Source organism: Durio zibethinus, chromosome 7 (assembly GCF_047325235.1).
Source record: "Durio zibethinus cultivar Kanyao isolate XHJ-2024 chromosome 7, ASM4732523v1, whole genome shotgun sequence".
Lineage (NCBI taxonomy): Eukaryota > Viridiplantae > Streptophyta > Magnoliopsida > Malvales > Malvaceae > Durio > Durio zibethinus.
Window position 1 is genome coordinate 22,555,367 of NC_143168.1, and position 24,400 is coordinate 22,579,766.

Consider the following 24,400-nt stretch of genomic DNA (forward strand, 5'->3'; position numbering starts at 1 on the left):
AGTGACACTGAAGAGATGATCCTACAGCCTCTTGATACTAAGAATAATTAATCAATAAATTTTATGTGCGGATAATAATAATAATTGAGGGTGGTTGAACATATCATTATTAATTTAAAAGCTTAAGATTATATTAGTGGTTAGACCACAAATTAATTTATCAATTCAATTTTATCATTTTTGAAATATTTTTTAATTCGGTGGGAGCAGTATTTGTTAAAAAAAATTTTGAATTAATATTTTATTAATAAATAAAAATATTTTTTAAAATTTTAATTTTAAACTTAAAAAATATTAATGTTAAAATAAAATTATATATTTTCTTGAATAATAAACAGATTTAACCGAACTAGAATGAATGGATCGTACCGGACATTAAGCAAAGCCTTGGAAGAGTCAGTAAGGTGTCTTCCATGGACACCTCTATCATGAATATGATATTTTAAATTTAGATTGAATTCGAAATATTATTTTATTAATAAAATTTTTTATGTAATCGTAATTTTAAATTATAATTAAAAGCATTAATATAAAATAAATTTGTAATATTTTTAAATAATAACAAATCCAAACGAACATTAATTTGAGTAGAGCAATCAGGGCCTTAAAATAACATTTGTTTTGTCGTCATCTGATTTGACTCGATTGTTTCACGTTGGCATCACCAAGTCTCTGTAGGTAGCTAGGCTGTCTTCGTGTTTAAGTTGCACCAAATCTTGAAAGGTAGCCCTTTTGAGAGGGGGGTTGAGATGGAAATGTCTTTTGATAAGGTATATAGAGTTGGCTTTTGAAGAAACCCATTTTAGTTAAGATCCAGCCGAAAGATGGAGCTTAGTAGTGATTATTTGGATGTATGTCATATTTGGATAAGAGTCAGCTAATTTTTCTGCTTGGAAATTCAAGTTTGAAATGCAATTTAAGTTCTCGACAAACTTTTATACTTGACATCATAATAGAATTCAATAGAACCAAAAAAAAAAAAAGTTACTAAATATTAATTTCTCATTGAATGGATAACAACGATAAATTATATTTATAGCTAACCAAATTATCATAACTTGAATTAAATTCAATATGATTTAATTAAAAAGAATCAACAAATAAAATTTTTTAATTTAAATTCAAAATTATTTGAAATTCGATTTTGATGAAACTTTAACAATTAATTCGAACTAATTTAAATTTAAAATGATTTTGATTTTAAAAATAAATTATTTAAATTTAATATAATTTGAACTTAAAATAATTTAAAAATTTTAATCCAAAATAATATAATTCGAAGTGATCCAACCCATTCATTTTCATCTCCTCGGTGCATATAATTAATCAAGATTTACAATAAATATCGAGCTGAATTTTACAAAGTGGTTCACACTTTGCACCATTGGCCGACCAATTTGTGGCTTTGGAGAAATGCTAATACTACCAAATGAAAGAAAGAAAACTTGCAGCGCCCCCTGATTCTTCTGGAAAGTAAGTACATACTTATTCTAATATTTTCAATGTATAAAATATATATAACATTATGGATTTATCACAAATAAAATTTGTAGAAAGAAAGAGTCAAGAAAAGTACTTTTATAATTTATAGTGCTATAGAACTTTTTGTTAAAGAATTATTTACTTAAGTGTTAGAGTTGTGTGTATATTAATTATTATTTTTCTTTTGATATAGAAGAATATAATTAATTTTTTTTTATGTTTAAGGTTATTAAAATTAAAATTTTGATTATTTAAATTAAAAATTAAACTCTTTACATCATTATTGACGAATTAATCTTTTGATTAGAGGAAAAATCTTTAAAAATATAAAATATTTTTATTATAAAAAATCTTTAAAAATACCATAAAATCATTTCCTTTACACAACAAATGAAATTTAAGAAAATCCCATATGAAAAAATTACAAATGAATATAATATTTTTTGACAGCTTTATGATACTTTTTTTTTTTTTACCAAAAACAAATTACTACTATTAACCAAAGGAACAGTGAAATAATGAAAAGAGGAAGAGAAAGAGAAACAGAGGAAACGGAGACGCGATAGTAGAAGATAAAGAATGGAAGGTGGTTCGAAAGGAACACTCAAAGCTGTGGCTCTCATCATTGGAGACAGCAACGTTAGAGGCTTTCTTCACTTCACTCAATTCCCAAACGGTTCTTTCTCTCTCTATTTTTCTTTCTCTTCTGAGAATTAAATTTTTATGCTTTTTGTTTCTTGGGTTGATTATGTTTTATATGTGTTTGGCATAAAATTTTATGTAAATTTTTTTTATGAATATAGGGATAACCCATGTCAAAGGAAAGATAACTGGTCTGTCCCCAGGCCTTCATGGCTTCCATATCCATGCCCTTGGTGATACCACCAATGGCTGCAATTCCACTGGTATCTGCCTCTCCTTTTAACTTTCTTATCCAATCCAGTTATCTTTGATTTTTTTTTTTTTTTTACTTTTTGTTTGGCATGAAGTTTAAAATTTTAACATTTATGCAAAATTTTGTTAATTTAAGGTTGATGTCATTTAGTACTCGAGGGTATTTTTTCTTTGGTATGAACGAAGTTTGAATTTTTATCACTTGCGCAAATTTCTGTTAAATTTAGGTTGATTCATTAATCTCTAAAGTGGGTGTTTTTTTTCTCTGGTGTGAAGTATGAATTTTTTAACATTTATGCAAATTTGGGTTAAATTTAGGTTGATTCATTGATTTCTTAAGCAGTTTTTTTCCCTATTTGTACGATGGTGGTTTTTGTTTCTTATAATTTATTGATTTACTTTAGGGCCTCATTTTAATCCATTAAAGAAGGATCATGGAGCACCAAGTGATGGAGAGCGCCATGCTGGTGATTTGGGTAACATTATTGCAGGCCCTGATGGTATATGCAGTTTCTGTCATTTATATAACTATTCATTTGATAGATTGTTATTTGTGAATGACTGGTTTTTATGATAATAACACAATGTCTTCATAGCAGGGGTTGCTGAGATTTCGGTTAAAGATTGGCAGGTAGGGGAGGCTAATAACAGCTATGAGCTTGTAGTATTTTTTTTTTTTTTTTCATTTCTTAGAAAATTAAAATGTTTCATTTTCTTTGTTTATTTGGTGGCATGTAACAGTGAATTGGTTTTGTTTCCTTGGAGCATTAGCTACTTATCAAGTTCTTTAATATCCATTGTCTTGGGCAATTTTGGCTTCATGGAGTGATGAATTATGCTTAGCCATAATAATTTTTCTTCTCTTTGTTCAATTTGTAGATTCCACTTAGTGGGCAGCATTCCATATTAGGGAGAGCAGTTGTTGTGCATGCTGATCCTGATGATCTTGGCAGAGGTGAAATGTTTAGTTTTTACAAATTGCAAGAGCTTGCATGTACCATTAAACTGCAATGTTTATTGCTAAAAAGAAGGATATATTTCTTTGTGTAACTTGTATAAAATTTAGTCTTAGACCTTGAGTAATTGGGTATGGTGGAGAAATGCAACTCGGCAATCTTCTGCTGTTGGATCTGGTCAATCTAAGTCAGGATTTGATATGAAATTTGTAAGACATTTCGGAACAGGTGTATTGTTACTACTAGGTACTAGGGATTGTAAATTGGAAAAAGAAAATAGAATGATGTATTGTTACTACTAGGTACTAGGTCTGACTTAATTGTTTGCCGTTCATTAGTTATCTCTTGGTCTGACGATTTTGTGATTTTTTCAATCATATTCTGCTCATGACTCTAGTCACTCACCCAAAAAATCACCTTTTCTTTTTGTGATTTACTTTTGCTAATTACAATAACCAATATGCAGGTGGACATGAACTTAGCAAGACAACAGGGAATGCAGGTGCAAGAGTTGGATGTGGTAAATATTTAGTTTATGGGTAGATTGTTTTGGCCATCAGTTTGTCAACTAGTTTAATTTTGCCAAAATATGTTTATCTTGTAATACTGAAATCAACTTAGTTGGGTAGGTTTGAAATGTAGCTGTGGTATATAATGATTCACAAGCTTGTCATCGTTGCTTCTTTCTTCATCTTTGTAGATGCTGCATGCATGTGGAACTCACTGACATATGATTCATTGACTTTGAGCAGGTATCATTGGGCTTCAATCAGCCGTTTAGAAGCAGTTTGGTTGCATGTTAAAAGATATTTGTTCAAAAACTGCAAATTATAATCTTCTGGTTGAATTTTTGTATCTCTCAATAATCCGCTTGAAAACTAATTTTAGGATGTAGATTGAAAGGCCATCTGTAATGTCTATGATATGTAAACAAATTTCATACTAAATCCTATTTCCTTAAATTTTACTTGATAAATATCTTCCTTATAAGAAGTCAGCTCTCTTAGTACATGCCTAGTGTTTGAGTCTCGGACCATGACACTAGTACATGGCTATTGTACAAGCTAGGAGAGCAAAAGTAAGAGACTGGTATGTTACAGAGGTAGGCATTTTGCCGCTATCCTTCCGAAAGAACATCCCTTGGTATATAGGCAGGTTTAAGAAAACCAAAAGGCAGCAAAGAAGGATCTGCAAACCAAATCGGTCGAAAACCGTTATATGAACATCATCCAAGGCAACGTTCTTTATTCCCCCAACAAAGCTGAACAGATTAAGGAGAGCAAGAGCTGCTAAAATTGAGAACATCGGTGAAGTTGTCCCAAACTCCATGATCTCTTGCTCATATCTCTGATTTACATGGTCATCTGCTACCTTTCCGGTGATGGCAAAGGCTGACCTTGAAAATCCGCATAGCTTCAGGATATCGTCTATGAAGGCAAAGAAGTAGGAAGTTGTTCTCCTGAACATCCACGTCCTTTGTTCATTCAACCAACCTCGGAATGTGCCTCCAAACCATACAAATTCCCCAAGGCCGTATGAGCTGTTGACAAAGATGGCATACAGAAATGGTATACCCCAAGAGCTTGACATCTAGTGATTCCAAAAAGATTAAGTTGTTATTATTTCTTTTTGCATTCTATAAACATGAACAAAATGGAAACTCTTAAAGAGCTCTTTTAGGTGAAAAGATGCCATACCTTTGGAAACAAGGAGATGCCTTTAAGCAGGCAAAAAGATGGCATTATAACGTAGTACAACGTAGCGAAGCAGTTTGGAGCCCACAGTAAGTAAATACAGTATGAAAGCTGAAGTTTTATGGGCATCTTTCCACGTCCATACACGAAAGGACAGTGTTTAGATAGAAAGATTTGAAAGTCACCTTCAGACCATCTCTTATGTTGTATTAGGGATTGTAATAGTGTTGTTGGAACAACTCCTAAGAAGGCTTTCCTTTCAGGATTGGAGTACACCGATCGCCAACCTCCTGTATGTATGGATAATCCCGTGAGTATATCCTCCACTGGACAGTCGTATCTCAATCCAATCTGCAATAAACCTCTATTATGTTATAAAACTTGACATTCTTTTGATGGAAATGATTCATATATGTATAACTTAGATAACGTTTTTCCTAATTATGTTTTTCTTTCAAGTTTTTAACGAATGTCCATTTGGTATAAGAGACGGTGTGATGGGAGGGCTTTTCACCGCACCGCCTCCAAAATTGGATCCACCGCATCATTGTACCAAACAGATTTTTACACTCCATTTGAGTTACATAACAATGTGTTATTTTATAGCTAAGAAACCAAGCCATAGGCAGAGTGAGAGAGAAAAAGAAAGTACCTCTTTTCCCCATTGTGTGCCCTCCTCATAGGTACAACTTGCAAGAACTTTGCAATTTTCTTCAAGAACTCTTGCACTTTCTTTATTCTTTCTATCATTTTTCATTGTCCTCCATGCAACTTTAACTTCCTCGCTATACTTCATTCCGCAAAGAGTTTCTCTTCTATTGACACATCCAGTTCCAATATAGCAAGGCCCTCCATTCCCATCAAATCCTGCAAGCTCAAGCTTCATATATAGATATTCGAAACACCAATTCTCTCACTGTGTTAGCCAACTTTAATTGTGATTGAAATATTAACTTGAAATTTTCTTTTGTTATTTGATGCTTACCCCCATTACAACTCTCAAGGAGCTGCCATAAATATCATTTTTAGTGAGGTTACCAAAGCTCTGAGGATATTGCACAAAAGCAATTTCATGTCCCTTCTCTTCATCTAGAAGAAAGCAAAGAGCATCTCTGATTGCCTCTGAATTATTTGAATACATGTCGCAGTCCACGTTCAGGATAAATGGCGCATTGGTTATGCTCGATGACACCCTTATCTGTTCATCCATATCCAGAATAATAAAATAGTAACTTATTTCACGTACCAATTGCACCTATTTTACTTCAACATATAGAACACAAAGCTCACCAGTGCATTCAAGGCTCCAGCTTTGAAGTGATGGTGGTATTTAGGTCTTTTTTCACGTGATAAATATACAAGGGTTGGCAAAGGTTTTCCTTCCATATCCATGGTGTTGGGGTCTCTTCCATCAATTAAGATCTATCAGTTTATGCAAATTTACAACTAATTAAGCTAAGAGGTATTAATTATAAGTTGCAGAAAGGACAATGCTATATACATTAAACATACACATATGTACACATAATTGTTTTGTAATGATATTTTTGAAAAATAAAGAAATAAAATGACTTTTTATTAGCTTAGAAAAGTTTATATGAAAAAAAAATCAATTATCTGTATTATATGTATATATTTTTAAGTGTATATAATCTTTTTCTTGCGAAAAAACTTGCAGGCTAAAGTTTTGATCCAATCAAAACGAGAATAAATGCAGCAATTAATTACTTGAAGAATGGCTTGATGATCATATCGACTTGAAACAAAATCCCATTCCCCAAATCCCTTATGCTCCTTGCGTATGTCAGCTGGAATTTTGCCCAATTTTGTGATGGTTTCAATCCGCATCTTCATGTCTTCATATGATTTCTATAATTCATACCAAAAACAAGTTATATTTTTAGGCATAAAAGAAAAATTTAAAAGTTTATATTTAATATACTGTCAATGTATAGATTTTATATACTATTATTGAATTAGATGATACGATTTCATTAATAAATGAAAGTCAACCCTTAAAATAAATATATAAAATTTTAATTTTAAAAAATTACTTCTTAATAAGATGTCATTATTTAATTCACTTCATTAATGAAAAAGTATAATCTAATTTATTGATATGTATAAAATTTATATATTGATAATGTATCAAATATAAATCAAACATTTAAACCAAACATAAGACTACATAAATATGTTATATATGCAGTATATCCACCTAATAAAAACAAGAAAATGGGGATCTTATTTCTTTGCTTTTATGTCTATTTGTCCGAGAAATTGTAGATATTGATTATTGTAGCCCTGTTAAGAGATATTATATGCAACAATCTAATTTTGATTTGTTATTTAAGTTTATATTTAATGTATTATTAGTATACAAATTCCATATATGGTTAGTAATAGAAATTAGATTATGCCACTTTATTTATAATTAAACAATTTTTACAAACTCTTAAAATAAATAAACAAAAATTTATTTTTTTAAAAAATTTCTGATAACATTATATAATTTACTAATAGTATATAAACTATTCTATATATTAATAGTACATCATATAAATTTTTTATTATTTTTAGTTTTTGGATCAAATTAAATTTATTAATTTAATTCAATATCTTTATGTGGGATATTGAATTTAATGATAAAAAATGTTGTATTGATGCCAAGGTCAGAACTTTAAAATAGGTGCAACCAATATAATATTGATGACTAAAAATGAGTTGTTACTTCCAATATTTCTGGAACTCCAATACCGTTAAAAATTTTGCTTGCTGGTCCTCTTCCTTGACCATAAAATCTATTTCAGTTTATATTTAAGTGCTGGTCTTTGTTTCACTTGGAAAGGACCCAAAAGTAAAGTTGAATCAGACATATGATTAAGGTGGCTCCCTTGCCAAAAATAGCAGAAAACTGTGACCCGTGACATTTTAAGTGGTATCATCGAGCTCTCACCATCAGATGGTCCCTCAGTCCCTTGAACTTTTTTCATCGATTAAGCAATGAATGGTGGGAAAGAAAATTGGAATGATTTATATATAAAAAATAACGTAGGCAATTTAAAAAAAGAAATAGAAATGATCACGACTTGATTTGGTTCGACTCTTCTAAGCAAGGACTAGAGATTAAATGGTAAATCAGAGGCATTATTGTCATTGTTGATAATAATTTTGTCATTCATGAAATCAGCAAACACTGATGCTTAAAGTGACTGATTCAGCAATAATGTTCAATCAGACAATGAAAAGCCGTGTCGAATGGGTGGTTACTCTAGTTGTTAAGCAGTGATCCTGATTTGTCTTTTTCGGCAACTTGAGGAACACCCAATGAGCCACCCCACTCATTTTGATTTTTGCTTGAGACTTGAATTTGTTTTAGATTTTTTATTTTCAGTGCCTTGTTGATTATCATATGGTTCTGAAAGTAAAAGAAACTTATTACCTTGATGGACAGCCACTCTTTGGCCATGACAGAATCATCAACTGGTTCAGCAATGTTCCTGAAATAAGCCTCAGGCGATCTTGGCTCAACTTTGAGCTTCCTGCAAAATGGTAACCATACCTGGGAAAAGCGTGCAGCTTCTAACAAAGCATAGAATGTTAAATCTGAGCCACCATCATCAGATAGATAAACACTTAGCTTCTCAGGTGGGTAGTCATAAGCCATAACTGATAAGACTCTGTTGATCACCATTGTTGGTGGCTCTAACACAGGGTCTGCCGTGCAAACAAAAATGTCTACTCCTGGCAAAGCTTCTTCATCATACCTGTTATAAGAAAATTCAAAATTCTCTGCATTAATTTCTTCAATAGTTAATCCATAAAAAAGAAAAAAGGAAACATGAGAGAGGGAAATCAATTAAGAGAGACCTGGCTGAGAGCCTATTCTTGAATGTGTAACGAAAGACAGGATTCCATCTAACGACCACAGTGACAAAAAAGTAAAAGCCAAACCAAAGTTCAGCAAGAAACATTCCAATCCATACCCATCTCTCAGTCTTTCCTTGCAGTAATGGAAAGTAGCTCACTCGGTAAAAACAAATGAAGCAGATGCCAACAAAAATTGAAGCTGCATACAATCGAAACAGGAGCAGTCCCCTGGCTTGCCTTGTTTCAAAAAGAGGAAGATACCCATTACTTTTCATTTCTCCTTTCACTTTCCCCACTACTTCGCTTAAATTAAGTGAAACTTGACTCGCGTTTATTCTCGTATATATACCTGCATGCATAAAATGATGACATCCTTTTCCTGCTCAATTTACATCATTGCTTAAGTTTTTTTGTCCAGGTTGCCTGGTTGAACTATTGACCATAAAAGTATGCAGCCAGCAATGACGGTACCAAAAAATGGCACGCAACAATGAACGGATCGCAATTAATTATGGAATATTGTCTTCTAAACAAAAAAAAAAAAATTATGTTATGAAATATTGTCTTAAAATTAATTTATTAGATATAATACATAAAATTATCATTAATTTTTTTTAATTAAATGCGATTGTCTGACTTGCCTTGTTTCAAAAAGAGGAAGATACCCATTACTTCCCATTTCTCCTACTCTCCTCATCACTACTTTGCTTAAGGTTACATTTGGACAGAGTTTAATTTTGATGAGATTAAAATTAATAATAATAATGAAATTAATTATTATAATAATAAAATTAAAATTAATGATAAAAAAATATATTTGAATATAAATACATTGATAATAGTGAGATGAATTTTAATAAAATAAAAAATAATCATTAAAGATATTAATTTAAAGATTATATAAAATAAAAAATTTTAAATTATTGATAAAATTAATAAATAATTAAAAATTAATAAAATAATAATGTATCAAATAATATTCTTTATTATTAAATTAAAATTATTTCAAAATTTTAAATAAAAATTAAAAGAGAAAAGAAAATAATTAAATTATAGGAGTGATTTTGTATTTACAATAAAAACTAAAGGATAAAAAAGGAAAAAGAAAAACGAATGAAAGCCTAGTTGGCCACTGGACCAAAATTGGCCAATGAAAAACTGGTATCAATCGTGCGGTGACGATGAAAACCAAATGAAAAGTTTTACACCGTACAGTGAGTTGGCACAAACTCCAATTATAATCGGGGGTCAGACGAAATCCAAATGGACCCTTAATTGAGTGAAACTTGGCCCGCGTTTATTCCCATAAATAGGTGCGTACAAAAAATGACGACATCGTTTGCGTGTTCAAGTTTCATTATTGTTTAAGTTTTTTTTCCAGGTTGACTGGCTGAAACATTGACCACAAAACGTATGCAGCCAGCAATAATTGAATCAAAAAATTGGTACGCAACAATGTGGTCAGAAAATTCTACCAAATGTGAACATGTAAATTATTTTCACTTGTGCTACGGTGCTGCCGTCGCTACAGTGCTGCCTCCACTACAGTACAGCCGCCTGTTACAGTAGCGTCGAAATTTTGGAAAGACATAATATCTAGATTCTGAAAAATAATTCGTTGCAGTAACTTATGACATGTGCGCCGTATGCTATAATATTGTCGCCGTCACAGTAATAATAAAATGCTACAGTGAAATATGAAAAATTTTGTTCATAAATATATTGAACGTGCAAAAGCTGAAGTGTGTCTGGTAAATGGCTTAAAGAGCTTGGTGAGAGCACCAAATAAGTGTTAAAAGAGATGTACCATGTAGTTTAAGGGTGGGGTGACCGAAAGTTATGCCTGAGTATCCAAGGATGGTGCCAAGGGTGGTGTATTTTAGGGTTTGTTTAATCTATCTTAGTGGGAAACACTTGCATAATCCGGTGCATTGAGTTAGTGTAGTCACTATAATCTCAAGTTTTCTACAGTGAATTTTTTTTTGTAGCACTCGTGGATGCACGCATAAGTCCAAACCACTTAATTGTTAGTATTTTTTATGTTCTTTGTTGTTGTTTAATATTTCTATAAAGGTCGATTCAAATGACGAAGAATCAATCACGATTCATGTATATAATACTATTCACATATATATAACAGATTCGTTAATTTTTTTTCACAATAAATAGTCTCATGCTGTGCGGATTCCTGACAAAATGAGATTTAGAGCATAACCTAATTTTTACAAGAATGAATGGTGAAAATTAATTATGGAATATTATCTTATAAATTAAAAAAAAAATTATGTTATGAAATATCATTTTCTTAATTATATGATTTTTTTAATTTTGATTTTAAAAAATTAATTTTGAAAATGAAATTAAACACCATTGTATTATGAAATTCATTTGAAAATAAGTTCAATATATAATTTCTATCAGTACCAGTCCTGAATAGAAATGGGGATAATATATAGTACTAGTAATAAAATCATGAAATCAAATTGATAATTTCTGGATCTCAAATATAACACCATGCGGGATTAAGAGATGAATCCCATAAAATTTGCTACTATAAAACATTCTGAACACACAGCGTTTCTTCCATTTTTTTTTTTTCGATTTCAAATTTCTTTCTTTTTGATACTCGAAATTACTGGGATTTGAACACTATAACAGATTTGACAATTACATACATAAAATCTTTTGGGTTTTTTAAACTTGCCTACATGGTTATAAGAAGACAGCTGTTTAGCGAGTGAGATAACAGTAACTTAGTACACGGCTACCGTGCAGGTTAAGAGAGCGTAAATAATTGACAGGTATGTGACAGAGGCAGGCATTTTACCACTGTCCTTCCGAAAGAAGAGCCCTTGGTATATAGGTAAGTTTAAGAAGACCAAAAGACTGCAAAGAAGTATTTGTAAACCAAATTGGTCCAAAGCCTTTGTTTGAACATCATCCACAACCTTCTTTATTCCCCCAATGCAACTGAAGAGGTTGAGCAGTGCAAGTGTTGCTAAAATCGTGAACATTATTGATGGAGTGCCAAACTCCATGACTTCTTGCTCATATCTCTGAGATATCTGCTCATCAGCCACCTTTTCAGTGATGACAAAGGCTGTCTCTGAAAATCCAAACAGCCTCATAATAGTGTCCAAGAAAGCGAAGACGTAGGAAGTTGTTCTTTTGAACATCCACATCCTTTGATCATTCAACCAACCTTGTATTGTGCCTCCACACCATATAAATTCTCCCAGGCTGTATGCACAGTTGGCAACCATGACATATGCAAATGATAGGACCCAAGGGCATGTCATCTGGCGGTTCAAAATGATTTCATTGTTAGTAACTTACTTGTCACAATGAGATTTTTCTAAGGTACCATAAATTAATGATCACGATGAGTCATTAAGCTTTTATGAGATAGATTTTATGGTCCAGATTCTTTATAGTACCATATATTCTCATGGCATTACTGACAAGCTTTGTACTCATAACTCTGCATGTTAAAAACCGAGAAGAAATCCAAAAGTTGTCTTCTAGAAGAAAATTACCTTTGGAAACACAGGTATGCCTTTAAGTAGGCAAAGGGATGGCACTGTAACATAGCATAGTGTAGCAAACCAGTTTACAGCCCACAGCAAGTAGGGACAGTATGAAAGCTGGAGTTTTAGGGGGACCCTCTTACGTCCATAGATAAGAGGACAATATTTTGAGAGAAAAATCTGCAAGTCACCTTCAGCCCACCTCTTATGCTGTATTAGGTATTGCAACAGTGTCGTCGGAGCAACTCCTTGAAATGCCTTCCTTATGGGATTAAAGTAGATGGATTGCCAACCTCTGCAATGTATGGCTAATCCTGTGATTATATCTTCTAATGGACAGCCATATTTCAACCCAATCTGCAATTAGGAAATGATACGATTATTTTTTCTTTTGCAGGAAAAAGAATCATACCATACAGAGAGATAGAGATAAAGACCTCATTTCCCCAGTCTGTATTCTGTTCATATGTGCAGCTTGCAAGGACTTTGCATCTTTCTTCCAAGACACTTGCACTTTCTTCAACCTTTTTGTTCACTCCCCTCCATTCTTCCTTAAATTCTTTGCTATACTTCTTTCCACAAAGACTCTCTCTTCTGTGAAAGCATCCAGTACCAATATAGCTAGGCCCTCCATTTGCATCAAATCCTGGAAGCTCGAGCTTGATTATCACCGTGTACATAATGTTAATTAGAAGTAGATCAAAATATCCTCTTACTGTTACAGCTTTGCAACTGGTAATCAAATTTACAAACTTCTTTTGGTTATTTGACGCTCACCTCCACTATAACTCTTAGGGAACTGCTATAGAGATCATTCTTAGAAAGGTTGTAAAAGCTCTGTGGATACTGAACAAAAGCAATTTCATGTCCCTTCTCTTCATCCATAAAAAAGCACATAGCATCTTTGATAGCCTCTGAGTTATTTGAATACATGTCGCAATCCACATTAAGGATAATTGGCGCATTACTTATCCTTGATGACACCCTTATCTATCAATCCATCATGAAGGATGATAAGTCATAAGTGATAAAGTCAATAAACAATTCTTAATCTAGTAGTAGTAGTATTCTGCCAGAGCAGAGTAAAATATAGCCTACCAGTGCATTCATGGCTCCCGCTTTGAAATTATGGTGGTACTGAGGTCTCTTTTCTCTTGCCAAATATACAAGAGTAGGCAAAGTTTTTCCTTCGATGTCCAAGGCATCAGCATTTCTTCCATCAATTAGGATCTAAGTACCAGGAAAGAAAAATGAAAAACATGAGTGGAAAATTAGTATGCTCTCTGTCATGGAAGTGACGATTCTATGAAAAAGAACAAATGTAGCAATTACTTGAAGAATGGTTTGATGATCATGACGACTTGCAACAATATTCCATTCATGAAATCCCTTGTGCTTCTTTCGTATGTCAGCTGGAATTCTACCCAACTTTGTGATGGTTTCAATTCCTATCTTCAAGTCTTCAAATGATTTCTATTAATTGATAAAGATAGTTTTACTTATATCAGCATGTGAAAGTTCATTTAAATTAGCCAAACATTACAGTATTGAAAAGTAAAAGGGGAAAAAAAATGGGAACTGAAGAAAGCAGGTGACTATAGAGAACTTACCTTGATGGACAACCAATCTTTGGCCATGAGAGAATCATCAGCTGGTTCAGCAGTGTTCCTGAAATAAGCCTCGGGCGATCTAGGCTCTACTTTGAGCTTCCTGCAGAACGGCAGCCATATCTTGGAGAAACGTGCAGCCTCCAACAAAGCATAGAACGTTAAATCTGAGCAACCATCATCAGAGAGGTAAACACTTAGCTTCTCAGGTGGGTAGTCGTAAGCCATAACTGATAAAACTGTGTTTATCACCATAATTGGTGGCTCTATTCCAGGATCAGCTGTGCAAACAAAAATGTCTACACCAGGCAAAGCTTCCTGATTGTACCTGTTGTAGAAATATTCTTTGCATTATTGATTTATACTTAAATTGGATAAGCTAAAGCGAAAGAGGGATTTGACTTGAAAGAGACCAGGAAAAGAGCCTGTCTTTGAAAGTGTAACGAAAGACAGGGTTCCATCTGCGGACAAGAGTGAGTAACCAGTAAAAGCTAAACCAAAGTTCAGCAAGAAACAATCCAATCCAACCCCATCTCTCAGCTTTTGCTTCCACAGAAGGAAAGTAACTTACTCTATAAACCCAAATGAAGCATATGCCTATGAAGATTGAAGCTGAAAACAATTTAAACAGTAGGTGTCCTGTTGCTGGCCTCGTTTCAAAGAGGGGGGCATATCCTTTACTTCCCACTTCTCCCTCGTTCATGATGAAATCCTAACGGGGAAATTAAACCCATAAAACGTTGACAACCCAAAATCTCCCCGAGCTATCATATACAACCCCATTAATACCCAAAAGATAACGTCATTCACTGAATATCCAAAACAGCAGAGAGGTGGACTCCGAGATATGACTCTGTAAACTAGCAAAAAGTCAAATTATGCTTAAAGTCCTTATACTTTGTCAAAATTTAGAATTTAATCTGTGCATTATATTATATATAAATTTAATCCTTATACTATTTTAATTTAATAATTTTAATCTAATTACTAACTTTATCAATTTTTTGATATAAAAAATACTGACATGGCCATTGACTTACAAACGTAGATATTGATTTTGCTGATGTAACATAGACTTATCAGTGTGATATTGATTTACTGACGTAGTAATTAAAATGAATAAAATTAATTATTAAATTATATAAATAATTTTAATATTTATACGAAATTTAAAATATAATTTTATACTCGTATGATATTTGAAATTTAATCCTTATCTTCTCATTAAATAAAAAATTTAATTCTTATAATATAAAAATATTTTAAAAATTTTCTAATTTTTTGAAATATTAAATTTTAAAAATTACCATAATATTCTACCACAATATTTTTTTACAATAATTTATCACAATATTCTACCATAATTTTCATATATTGTCATTAAATTTGTTACAATTTTTTGTCATCTATGTAAAATACTATTACTAATTTTATCACTATTTCTTGTTGTATTATGTCATAAAATATAAAATCTTTTATAGAGTTTATTATATTATTCTATAACAATTGTAGTATATTGTGTCAAATGAAAAAAATTTATATAAGTTTATTAAAAATCTATTACAAATTTATCAATATATGATACAAATATGTTACTATTTAATTTTAATAAAATTATTATTTTTTGTTAATTTATTAAATAAGTTAGAATTATAATTTCAGCACGTAAGAGTAAAATTATCCATCAAATAATATTTTTATTCTTTTAAACTAAACACTATTTAAAATTTTTTTATAATTAAATTTAAGTATAAGATTCTAGATACAATAAAGTAATTTACTAAACTCAATATGTATTAATTTTAAAATTAATTTTATTATTTAATTTAATATAATTATTGAGATAAATTCTTTTTCGAAAACCAAAAATAATTGATAGTGAAATATTAAAAATAATTACAAAAAGAAAAACAAAATGATGAGGGTATTTTTTGAAGAGAATGATTTGAAGAAGAAATGACTTTTTAAAAAGAAACCCATGGAATGTTTTGATAAATTAAAAATCATGACACAACTTTACATATAATACCCCAGCCCAAATGATAATTGGGCTAGACTATTACTAAAGCTCATTAAGTTAATGATGTTAAAGTGGTTGAGTGTTTTATTAGAGAAAAACTTAGTATCATGAAATAAAAAAAAATACGAGTTCTTCTTCCCAATATTTCTTAGGGTTAGAGAATGAAAAATCAAGTATAGGATCCAAAATTAGAGACTACAATTGAGTTAATCTTCTAAATGTGAGTATATGTTATCTTTTTATTTACGAGATGTATCATTAATTGGATTAAAGATATTGATTTTACTTAGTAGACTATATTAGTTTATTAAAGAATTTTAGAATGATTAAAAAAGAAGGCTTTATATTACTTTAGGATTTTACTTCAAGGTAATATGATCGTATTGTGTCTTGATCTCGAAGTGTGATATATATAAAGTGATATAAGAGCTTAAGTTATGATCTTCAGAGAATTTTTAAGAGTTAGATTATGGTGGGATTTTCTTTAAAAAGCCTAGGTTATTTTTCTTAGAGATTTTTTAAAAGTTTAAGTTATGATTTATAAACTATGTAAGATGTTAAAAAGCTTATATTATGATTTTGAGAATTTTTTAAAAACTACGAAATTATGATATTTAGAGATTTCTAAAAGGTTAAATTATGATAAATAGATTAACGGTGATTTTCAAATAATGTAGTTTATGATTCTTAGATTGAAAGAGATATTCTATGAGCATGGTTATGATCTATATATTATGTGAAGATTTTTAAAACTTTAGATGATGACTTTTGGATAATGTGATGATTTTTCAAAGACATAACTTTGATCTATAGACTATAGTGATGAGTATAAGTAAATGATTTGATAAAATTTTGGAATAGTTAAAGTTTAAATGAATATTGAGGAATCAATGATTCAATGAATTCATGAAGTAATTATTTTGGTTGATAATTATATATTGCTTTTGAGATTTTGTAGTTAAGAGAAAGTCTAATTTCTTTGATAAAGTACATTTTTATAAGTTGAAGAGATTTTTAATGCAACTTATGATGAGACATATCTTAAGAACTAAAGGATTATTTAAGAAAACAATTTAATCATTGGAGATCTTATGGGTTAAAGAAAAAGGCATTTGATTTAACGAGATTTTGAAGTTATTTGTTGAGTGTTAAGTGAATATTTTAATCATGGACTAAGATTTGATTAAGGCTGTGCATTATTGGAATTAAAAGTATAGAATATTGGAGTTGGAATGAAATGATATGTTAAAATTCTGAAGTAATTATTTATGGATTATAATGTTTGAGAATTTATCTTGATGGATTTAGTTCGAAATATGATAATTGTGGTAAATAGTTTAATGTACATAACGGAAGATATTCACTTGATTGGGTTTTAGGTTTTTTTTTATTGAGAAAGTATTTAAGGTTTGATCATTTGAGTTGGACGTTTGTATAGTTAATTTAAAGTTTGAGTAATAAATTCCTATTTGGGGTGTACTGATTTTTTTTAATGGCTAAAGTGGTTAACTTATGGTTATAGTTTCTAATTAAAATATATTATTGGATTTTTTGAATTTTATATTTTTGGAGAACATTGCCAATTGTGGTACAAGGCTATGTACTTAGCAAGGAATTAAATTTGTGAATAAAAATTAAAATTATGTTTGTTTAGATGATTTAGTAAGGAAGTTGGTTTTGAAAGAGTAAACAAATTATAGAAAAATATATATGTTTTGGTTAAGAATAATTCTTTGAAATCTTATAAGTGCAAAAGATTATTTGAAATCTTACAAGTGTAAAAGATTGTTTGAAATCTTATAAGTGATGATTTTGTGCACTTGGTGATGTTTAGTATATACTTGATTTTAGAGAGATTTGAGAAAATTTCTGAAATAATGTGATGTTTTTAGTTATTGTTCATAACTATACTTCCAACACGAATTCAAGTATTTCGAGTTTTTATTATTTAAATTCTATAAGAGAATTTTACCTATGGATTATGATGCATAGGTTTTAACTTTGACTTGGAGATGATAGCAATATATTTGGTAAAAAAAAAATTTGAGACATTATGATGTTTGTGGGAATTATGAAGAATCAATTGTTATATGATAATTAGATATTTATGTTTGAACAATATTTGAAATTAGAGATAACTTTGATAACTAGATATTTATGTTTGAATTTACATAGTGTAAATTTATAGATATGATCTATTACATTGGTTTTATATGTATTTTAACGATTAATTGATAGAAAATTTCATATTGTCAGTAGAGAAGAAAAGAAAATTAAAGTACTATGTGATTTTTTTCTTAAGACTAAAGAATTTGTTGATATTGTGATTCAACTTTAATGTTATATATGGTTATGAATACCCAGCGTAAAGCAAATTACATGAAAATTTATGGACATATGTTTTTCTTGTTATGAAACAATGTTATGAAAGTTAATTTGTTAGAATTTTATTGGAAAGAAATATCAAAGTATGCAATGGAAGCCTAATTTGATTTAAGTTCTAAATTTTTTATGCTAATATTAATTGAGAAAGAGATGAATCTTTAGTAAATAAGGACTAATGGATTTTGGGAAAAATATTTTGTGTTCCCTTTATTTTTTTTTTTATGCTTTATCAATGGTTGACATTCTTTTAAGAAGTGCTTGTGTCATCACTTGAAGAGAAATTTTTTATAATGATAATCATAAAACAAACATTCAATGATTTATTTTGAGGTTTTATGTGAAAGTAGATCTAAGTCCTAGACTTATTGGCATAAGAACAAAGAAGAAAAACTTTTATTTCTTGAATTTATAGAACAAATTACTGATAAATTTTGATTGATTAAAAAATGGTTTAAAGTAAGTAAGAATTAGGTTAGAATTCGAAGATAAGATTTATAGCTTCAAGTGGTTATTAATTTGTATTCAAATGTGTCGTTATTAAAAATATTATGAGGATTATAAAGTAAGTAAGGTTAAGTTTGCAATATGTAAGGATATTTGAAGTTCGTGGTAAAGTGAAAAAAGGTTCAATATAAAGAATAATGTCACATCTAATGTCTAGTGTACATGATGAATCTATGTTAAGAGAATATCTTGATAAAAGCTATATGGTTGGATATGAATATTTAAAAATTCAAGATGATATAAATTTTAATATATTGAAAATATCTTATTCGAAAGGTTAATTGGCAAGAATAAGTTTTAAGATGGAATTCTTACCTTTATAAAAGTTTAATGAAATAATTATATGACAAAAGAAATGATTTCAGAAATGGAGGAATAAGATATGGATATAAATCAAGTTTCTAAGACGAAACATTTTATAAAGAGGGGAGAATGTAATACCCCAGCCCAAATGATAATTAGGCTAGACTATAAGTCCATTAAGTTAACTACTAAAGAAAAAGTGACTGAGTGTTTTATCAAAGAAAAACCTAGTGTTGTGAAATAAAAAAGAAAATACAAGTTCTTTTTCCCCATCTTTCTTAAGGTTAGAGAGCATAAAAATCAAGTACAAAATCTAAATTGAAGACTACAATCGAATTAATATCCTAAAGGAGAGTATATGTCATTTTTTTTAATTTAAGAGATGTATCATTAGTTAGATTAAAAATATTGATTTTACTTAGCAGACTATATTAGTTTATTGAAAAATTTTAGAATGATTAAGAAAGAAGGTTTCATATTACTTTGGAGTTTTACTTCAAGGTAATATGACCATGTTGCATCTTGGTTTCGGGGCAAAAGAAAATGGAGAATAAGTAAACTACAGCTCAGCAAGTATAAGCTCATATACCTTACTGGATCAAACATCGTTTTTATACGTACAATATAAATCATTCCATCAAACATCCATCAACTCATAATGTCAAAAATAATTAAAAAATCAACATTCTGTCAAGCATTCGTAGATCATAAGTCAATATCAAACATGTCACCAAATCATGGATCAATTTGTAAAAATCATTCATTACAAATCATTATTATCTTTCGTTTATCATTAGCTACGGTAACTGTTATAACTTGTGACATTGGCCGTATCGATAATGTCATCCTCATGATTATTACTAACTATTATAACCCATTAGCTAGAGCTTTATGCTAACTACTATAACCCGTTAGTAAGACCGTATTATCATGTCTATGATAACTACTATTACCCATTAGTTAGGGTCGTGGAATTAATTCTGGTGTTGATGATCCTACTTCCCAGTGATGTAAAAATATAGCTATCATAAAATCATTCTTTAAATATAAATTATTTTCTCATTTCATTCATAAGCATGATCCATCGTTTATATAAAAAAGGTAAAATAATCATATGTTTGATCCTATTTTCATACATCGAAAATAATGAAATAAAATATTCATTCATTTGAAACATACATACATACATAGATTCGAAAACAAACAAAGTATGTGGGATTCTACTTACCTCCTTCTGATTTCACTACTTAGTTTTTTTTTCTCTAAATAATTAACAGCCTATTCAAGATAATTTTAACATAACAATAATTAATCAACCCATTTGAGACCTCTTATACCAAAACAATTAAGTTAAACAAAAGTTAACTCAACTAACTAATACTAATAGCCTAACCTCATTTCATTAAAATGATCATATCTTAATATAACCAAATTGGAATTAAGATCTCTTTAATGCGGTAGATACTAGACTTGATAGGCTTTTTAACCATATATAGCCCACCTCGTAATTCCTTATAGATTAATTATAATAATTTTTGCAATCTATATTATATGCTACTGCTAGATAGCATGTATTTCTTCTAATAAAAATTACACATTTATTCATAGGAAACTCCAAATTCAATTATGTTTATTTTGTTGGAAAGTAGACTCAATAAGCTTTTCTAACATATATGGCTTAAATCATAATTCCTTGTATAAAATTAAAACAATTTTCGTAATTTAACCCTGATGGTGCTCTATCTTTAAAGTTTGACGTTCTTGTCAAGCCAAGTCCAATCATAGGAACAAATTACAATCTCTCCACCTTTAAAGCTTGATGTCCCTATCAAGCCAAGTCCAACCATAGGATTAAGATCACATTAGACCATTGTGTAGCATATAGTGACTCTCACAGCTATCCACAGGTGACTGCTCTGATACTATTTGTGGAGACCTACATCCAACATGTGAGGCATTGTCCGATTTGATATAAAAGTTTCACGATTTTATCCCACAAAAAATACTTCATAAGTTTGAGTTTAGATTTTTACATATATATCATTTTTTTATTCACAAATTCTTTTAATATGGGATTAGAGGCGTTTCATTGCATGGCAACAATGTTTTTCTGAATTTGATAGATATTTATTTTCCGCTATGTGCTAAATTTAACACGGCATTAAGATGAATTAAAAAAATCTCCAAGGTACTCTTCCACATGAAACAATCTTTTATTTTATTTCTGTAACACACATTATGCCGAAAATTTTTGCACAGTAGTAAATTGTTGTGACCCTGTGTATCATCAGTACGTCTTTTTTGCATTGTTTTATTGGTTCAATTATACATGGCTAGTGTACAGACCAGCAAGGCAAATGTAATTGACTTGTAAGCAACCGAACTAGGCATCCTACATTGTCCTTTCGGAAAAAGAGTGCTTGGTATACAGGAAAGTTGATTGTAACCAAAAGCAAATAGAGGAAAATTTGCAACCCAAATAGGTTCAAAACCTTGGAGTGATCAGCATGGAAGATGACCTTCTTGATTGCCAAAATGCGACTGAACAGATTCAACAATGCAAGTGTTGCTAAAATATCAAAAATTGGTGAAGTAGCACCGAACTCCATCAACTCTTGCTCATATCTTTCAGAGACTTCATCATCAGCTACCCTTACCGTGATGACAAAGGCTGATTGTGTGTATTAAAATAGCTTCAAGATGGTGTCAAAGAAGGCAAAGAAGTATGAAGTTGTTCTCTTGATCATCCAAATCCTTTGGTCGTTACACCAACCGTCCAATCTACCTCCACCCCAAAGGAATTCTCCAAGGCTATATGCACGGTGCGCGAAGACAGCATATGAAAAAGGGAGCACCCAGGGATTTGATGTCTGATTGCCAAATATGAATTATAGTCAGTCATGTGCAAATTCACAAAATCAGTGATCATTTGTTACTTTCAGGCCTCTTTGGTTGGACCTTTTGCTAACTCGATAATAAAAGTAGTTAGGAACTTCATACCTCAGGAAACAGTTAGATGCCTTTAAGCAGGCAAAGGCAGGGGACAGCAACATAGTACAACGTAGCCAAGAAGTTTGCAGCCCACAAGTTGTAAGAACAGTAAGTGAGTCGAAGCCTTAGAGGATTCTTTTTTCATCCACACAACAAGGAGCAGTATCTTGATAGGAAATTTTGTAAGTGACCTTCAGACCATCTCTTATGTTGTACCATCGTCTGCAATAATGTTGTTGGAGCAACTCCTAAGTAGCCTACTCTTTGAAGATTTAAGTAGATAGATTTCCAACCCATACATTGTACACTCAATCCTCTAATTATATCCTCCATAGGGCAGCCATATTTCAAACCCATATGCAACCAAAAACTTATTATTGTGTATGTGTGCATGCACATGCATGTCTGTGTTTATATGTGTAAGAAAGAGCATCACATACCTCTTTTCCCCATAGTGTAATTTTTTCAAAGGTACAGCTTGCAAGAACTTTACATGTTTCTTCTAAAACGCTTGCACTTACTTCAACCTTTCTATCATTTAGTCTCTTCCAATCAACCTTACAGTCGGCTTTGTCATATTCTTTCCGGAAAGAGCCTCTCTCCTGTGAAAGCAGCCAGTGCCAATCTAGCATGGCCCTCCGTTTGCGTCAAGTCCTGGAAGCTCCCACTTGATTGTTGATATAGCCCAACACACAGATTGAAGAAAACAAAATCATCAAGATATAATCTTGTTTATATTAATTTGAGTAAAACGTTTCTACTATGCTTAATTACTTTTTGAATTACTAGAAAGGAATTACCATAAATATCATTTTTGGTGAGATTATCGAAATTCTGAGGATACTGTACATAGGCAATCTCATCTCCCTTTTCTTCATCCATGAAAATGTACAAAGAATCTTTGATTCACTCTGAATTGTTTGAATACATATCGCAATCCGTATTGAGAATAATTGGGCCATTACTTATCTTTGAGGATACCCTGATCATTTTCACCATAAAAATCATTCAAAAACATATACAAAACATGTACAATTAGCCATATAGACTTGTGTTATACTTAAAAGAGCATTCATGGCTCCTGGTTTGAAGTGGTGGAGATATTGGGGTCTTTACTCTCGTGCCAAATAGACAAGAGTCGGCAGAGGGTTTCCTTCAATATCCACAGCATTGGAGTCTCTCTCAACAATTAGGATCTTAGAAATTAATTAAAGCACCATTAACCAAGCTCATGTTGTAATACCCCAGCCCAAATAATAATTGGGCTAGACTAATACCAAAGCCCATCAGTTTATTAAGATATTATTTAGTAAAAAAAAAAGGGTTGAAGTATTAAATGAAAAAAAACCTAATTATCATGAAACAAAAAGAAAATAGAGTTCTTCTTCCTCATCTTCTTTAGGGTTAGAAAATATGAAAAATCAAGTTGGAGATTCACAATCAGAGGCTACAATCAAGTTAATCTCTTAAAGGTGAGTACATACCCTCTTTTTATTTAAGAAGAAATATCAAGTTGATTGCTATTATTTGAAATTAAAGTTTTGAAAGCAAAATAAAAAAAAAAATCATGAAATTTTTCATTAATCTTGATGATTTATTTGAGTAAATTACTGGGTTTTGTTTATTTCATGTTCTTAAGATTTATTGATGATTATTGAATGGAGTTTAAAGGCTAAAAGTAGGGATTTGAGTTTTATTTAAAGATTGAAGGAGAAATGTTATTTTTGGGTGAGATGTTGTAATATGCAATAACGAATTAAAATAGAATTTTATATTAATGGATAAATTATTGCTGTGATTATTATATATTGTTGGAAAACATGTTGAATCTAGTTTTTAATGAAATAAACGAAAGTCATATCTGAGTTTTCTATGAAGAGTTGCCTAATTTTTACTTAAGGATGTGCAGGCTGCCTAGTAGCAGCAGCAGCAGTGAGGAATTTCGAAATTCTTCTTAATTTTTATACAAGGAATTATGTATTGAGCTATATATGTTTGGAAAGCTTATTGAGTCTACTTTTCAATAAAATAAGCGGAATTGAATTTGGAGTTTCCTGTGAATAAATATATAATTTTTATTAGAAGGTATACAGGCTGTCTGGCAGCAGCATATGATGTAGATTTCAAAAATTGTTATAATTAATCTACAAAGAATTAAGAGGTGTGC

At 30.8% G+C, this 24,400-nt stretch overlaps 4 protein-coding genes across 6 annotated transcripts; 1 reads left to right on the forward strand and 3 right to left on the reverse strand.

The window, feature by feature from the left end:
* The first annotated feature begins 1,999 nt into the window (after positions 1–1,999).
* Positions 2,000–4,308, forward strand: CSD3 (copper/zinc superoxide dismutase 3). Its single transcript, XM_022863143.2, has 7 exons — positions 2,000–2,158; positions 2,286–2,387; positions 2,781–2,876; positions 2,976–3,007; positions 3,256–3,331; positions 3,799–3,852; positions 4,085–4,308. Exons 1-7 carry the CDS (start codon positions 2,062–2,064, stop codon positions 4,111–4,113), a joined length of 486 nt encoding a protein of 161 aa, XP_022718878.1. The 5' UTR covers positions 2,000–2,061; the 3' UTR covers positions 4,114–4,308.
* On the reverse strand, positions 4,268–9,212 carry LOC111277036 (cellulose synthase-like protein E1). Of its 2 annotated transcripts, XM_022863141.2 has the most exons (8): positions 8,897–9,212; positions 8,469–8,793; positions 6,755–6,895; positions 6,317–6,448; positions 6,012–6,224; positions 5,679–5,906; positions 5,030–5,377; positions 4,268–4,922 (listed from the first exon to the last, which is right to left on the reverse strand). In XM_022863141.2, the coding sequence occupies exons 1-8, from the start codon at positions 9,169–9,171 to the stop codon at positions 4,374–4,376; spliced, it is 2,211 nt and encodes a 736-aa protein (XP_022718876.2). In that variant the 5' UTR covers positions 9,172–9,212; the 3' UTR covers positions 4,268–4,373. The 2 variants fall into 2 exon arrangements, with proteins under 2 accessions (XP_022718876.2, XP_022718877.2); XM_022863142.2 differs by lacking the exon at positions 6,755–6,895.
* A 2,155-nt stretch (positions 9,213–11,367) lies between these two features.
* Positions 11,368–14,892, reverse strand: LOC111277809 (cellulose synthase-like protein E6). Of its 2 annotated transcripts, none has more exons than XM_022864226.2 (8): positions 14,444–14,892; positions 14,034–14,358; positions 13,756–13,896; positions 13,522–13,653; positions 13,201–13,413; positions 12,861–13,082; positions 12,433–12,780; positions 11,368–12,195 (listed from the first exon to the last, which is right to left on the reverse strand). In XM_022864226.2, the coding sequence occupies exons 1-8, from the start codon at positions 14,731–14,733 to the stop codon at positions 11,650–11,652; spliced, it is 2,217 nt and encodes a 738-aa protein (XP_022719961.2). In that variant the 5' UTR covers positions 14,734–14,892; the 3' UTR covers positions 11,368–11,649. The 2 variants fall into 2 exon arrangements, with proteins under 2 accessions (XP_022719961.2, XP_089620027.1); XM_089763901.1 differs by having other exon boundaries at positions 11,406–12,195; positions 14,602–14,841.
* A 6,207-nt stretch (positions 14,893–21,099) lies between these two features.
* On the reverse strand, positions 21,100–23,115 carry LOC149518152 (cellulose synthase-like protein E1). Its single transcript, XM_089763430.1, has 6 exons — positions 23,034–23,115; positions 22,674–22,858; positions 22,179–22,262; positions 22,028–22,112; positions 21,589–21,913; positions 21,100–21,178 (listed from the first exon to the last, which is right to left on the reverse strand). Exons 1-6 carry the CDS (start codon positions 23,113–23,115, stop codon positions 21,100–21,102), a joined length of 840 nt encoding a protein of 279 aa, XP_089619556.1.
* Between the last annotated feature and the right edge of the window lie 1,285 nt (positions 23,116–24,400).

Bases quoted from the DNA above. Each gene is read 5' to 3' on its own strand.
- LOC111277809 (XM_022864226.2), bottom strand. From the start codon at position 14,733: ATGAACGAGGGAGAAGTGGGAAGTAAAGGATATGCCCCCCTCTTTGAA. The intron at 13,654-13,755 runs GTAATTGCTACA...CCTGGTACTTAG, and splicing joins ATCATCAAACCATTCTTCAA to ATCCTAATTGATGGAAGAAA. The intron at 13,083-13,200 runs GTGAGCGTCAAA...GTGATAATCAAG, and splicing joins CCCTAAGAGTTATAGTGGAG to CTCGAGCTTCCAGGATTTGA.
- LOC111277036 (XM_022863141.2), bottom strand. From the start codon at position 9,171: ATGAAAAGTAATGGGTATCTTCCTCTTTTTGAAACAAGGCAAGCCAGG. The intron at 8,794-8,896 runs GTCTCTCTTAAT...TTCTTATAACAG, and splicing joins AAGAATAGGCTCTCAGCCAG to GTATGATGAAGAAGCTTTGC. The intron at 5,378-5,678 runs GTACTTTCTTTT...GGTTTATTGCAG, and splicing joins GCACACAATGGGGAAAAGAG to ATTGGATTGAGATACGACTG.
- CSD3 (XM_022863143.2), top strand. From the start codon at position 2,062: ATGGAAGGTGGTTCGAAAGGAACACTCAAAGCTGTGGCTCTCATCATT. The intron at 2,388-2,780 runs GTATCTGCCTCT...GATTTACTTTAG, and splicing joins CAATGGCTGCAATTCCACTG to GGCCTCATTTTAATCCATTA. The intron at 2,877-2,975 runs GTATATGCAGTT...TCTTCATAGCAG, and splicing joins CATTATTGCAGGCCCTGATG to GGGTTGCTGAGATTTCGGTT.
- LOC149518152 (XM_089763430.1), bottom strand. From the start codon at position 23,115: ATGGATGAAGAAAAGGGAGATGAGATTGCCTATGTACAGTATCCTCAG. The intron at 22,263-22,673 runs GTATGTGATGCT...GCCTGCTTAAAG, and splicing joins TTACACTATGGGGAAAAGAG to GCATCTAACTGTTTCCTGAG. The intron at 22,113-22,178 runs GTAACAAATGAT...TTTGGCAATCAG, and splicing joins CCAACCAAAGAGGCCTGAAA to ACATCAAATCCCTGGGTGCT.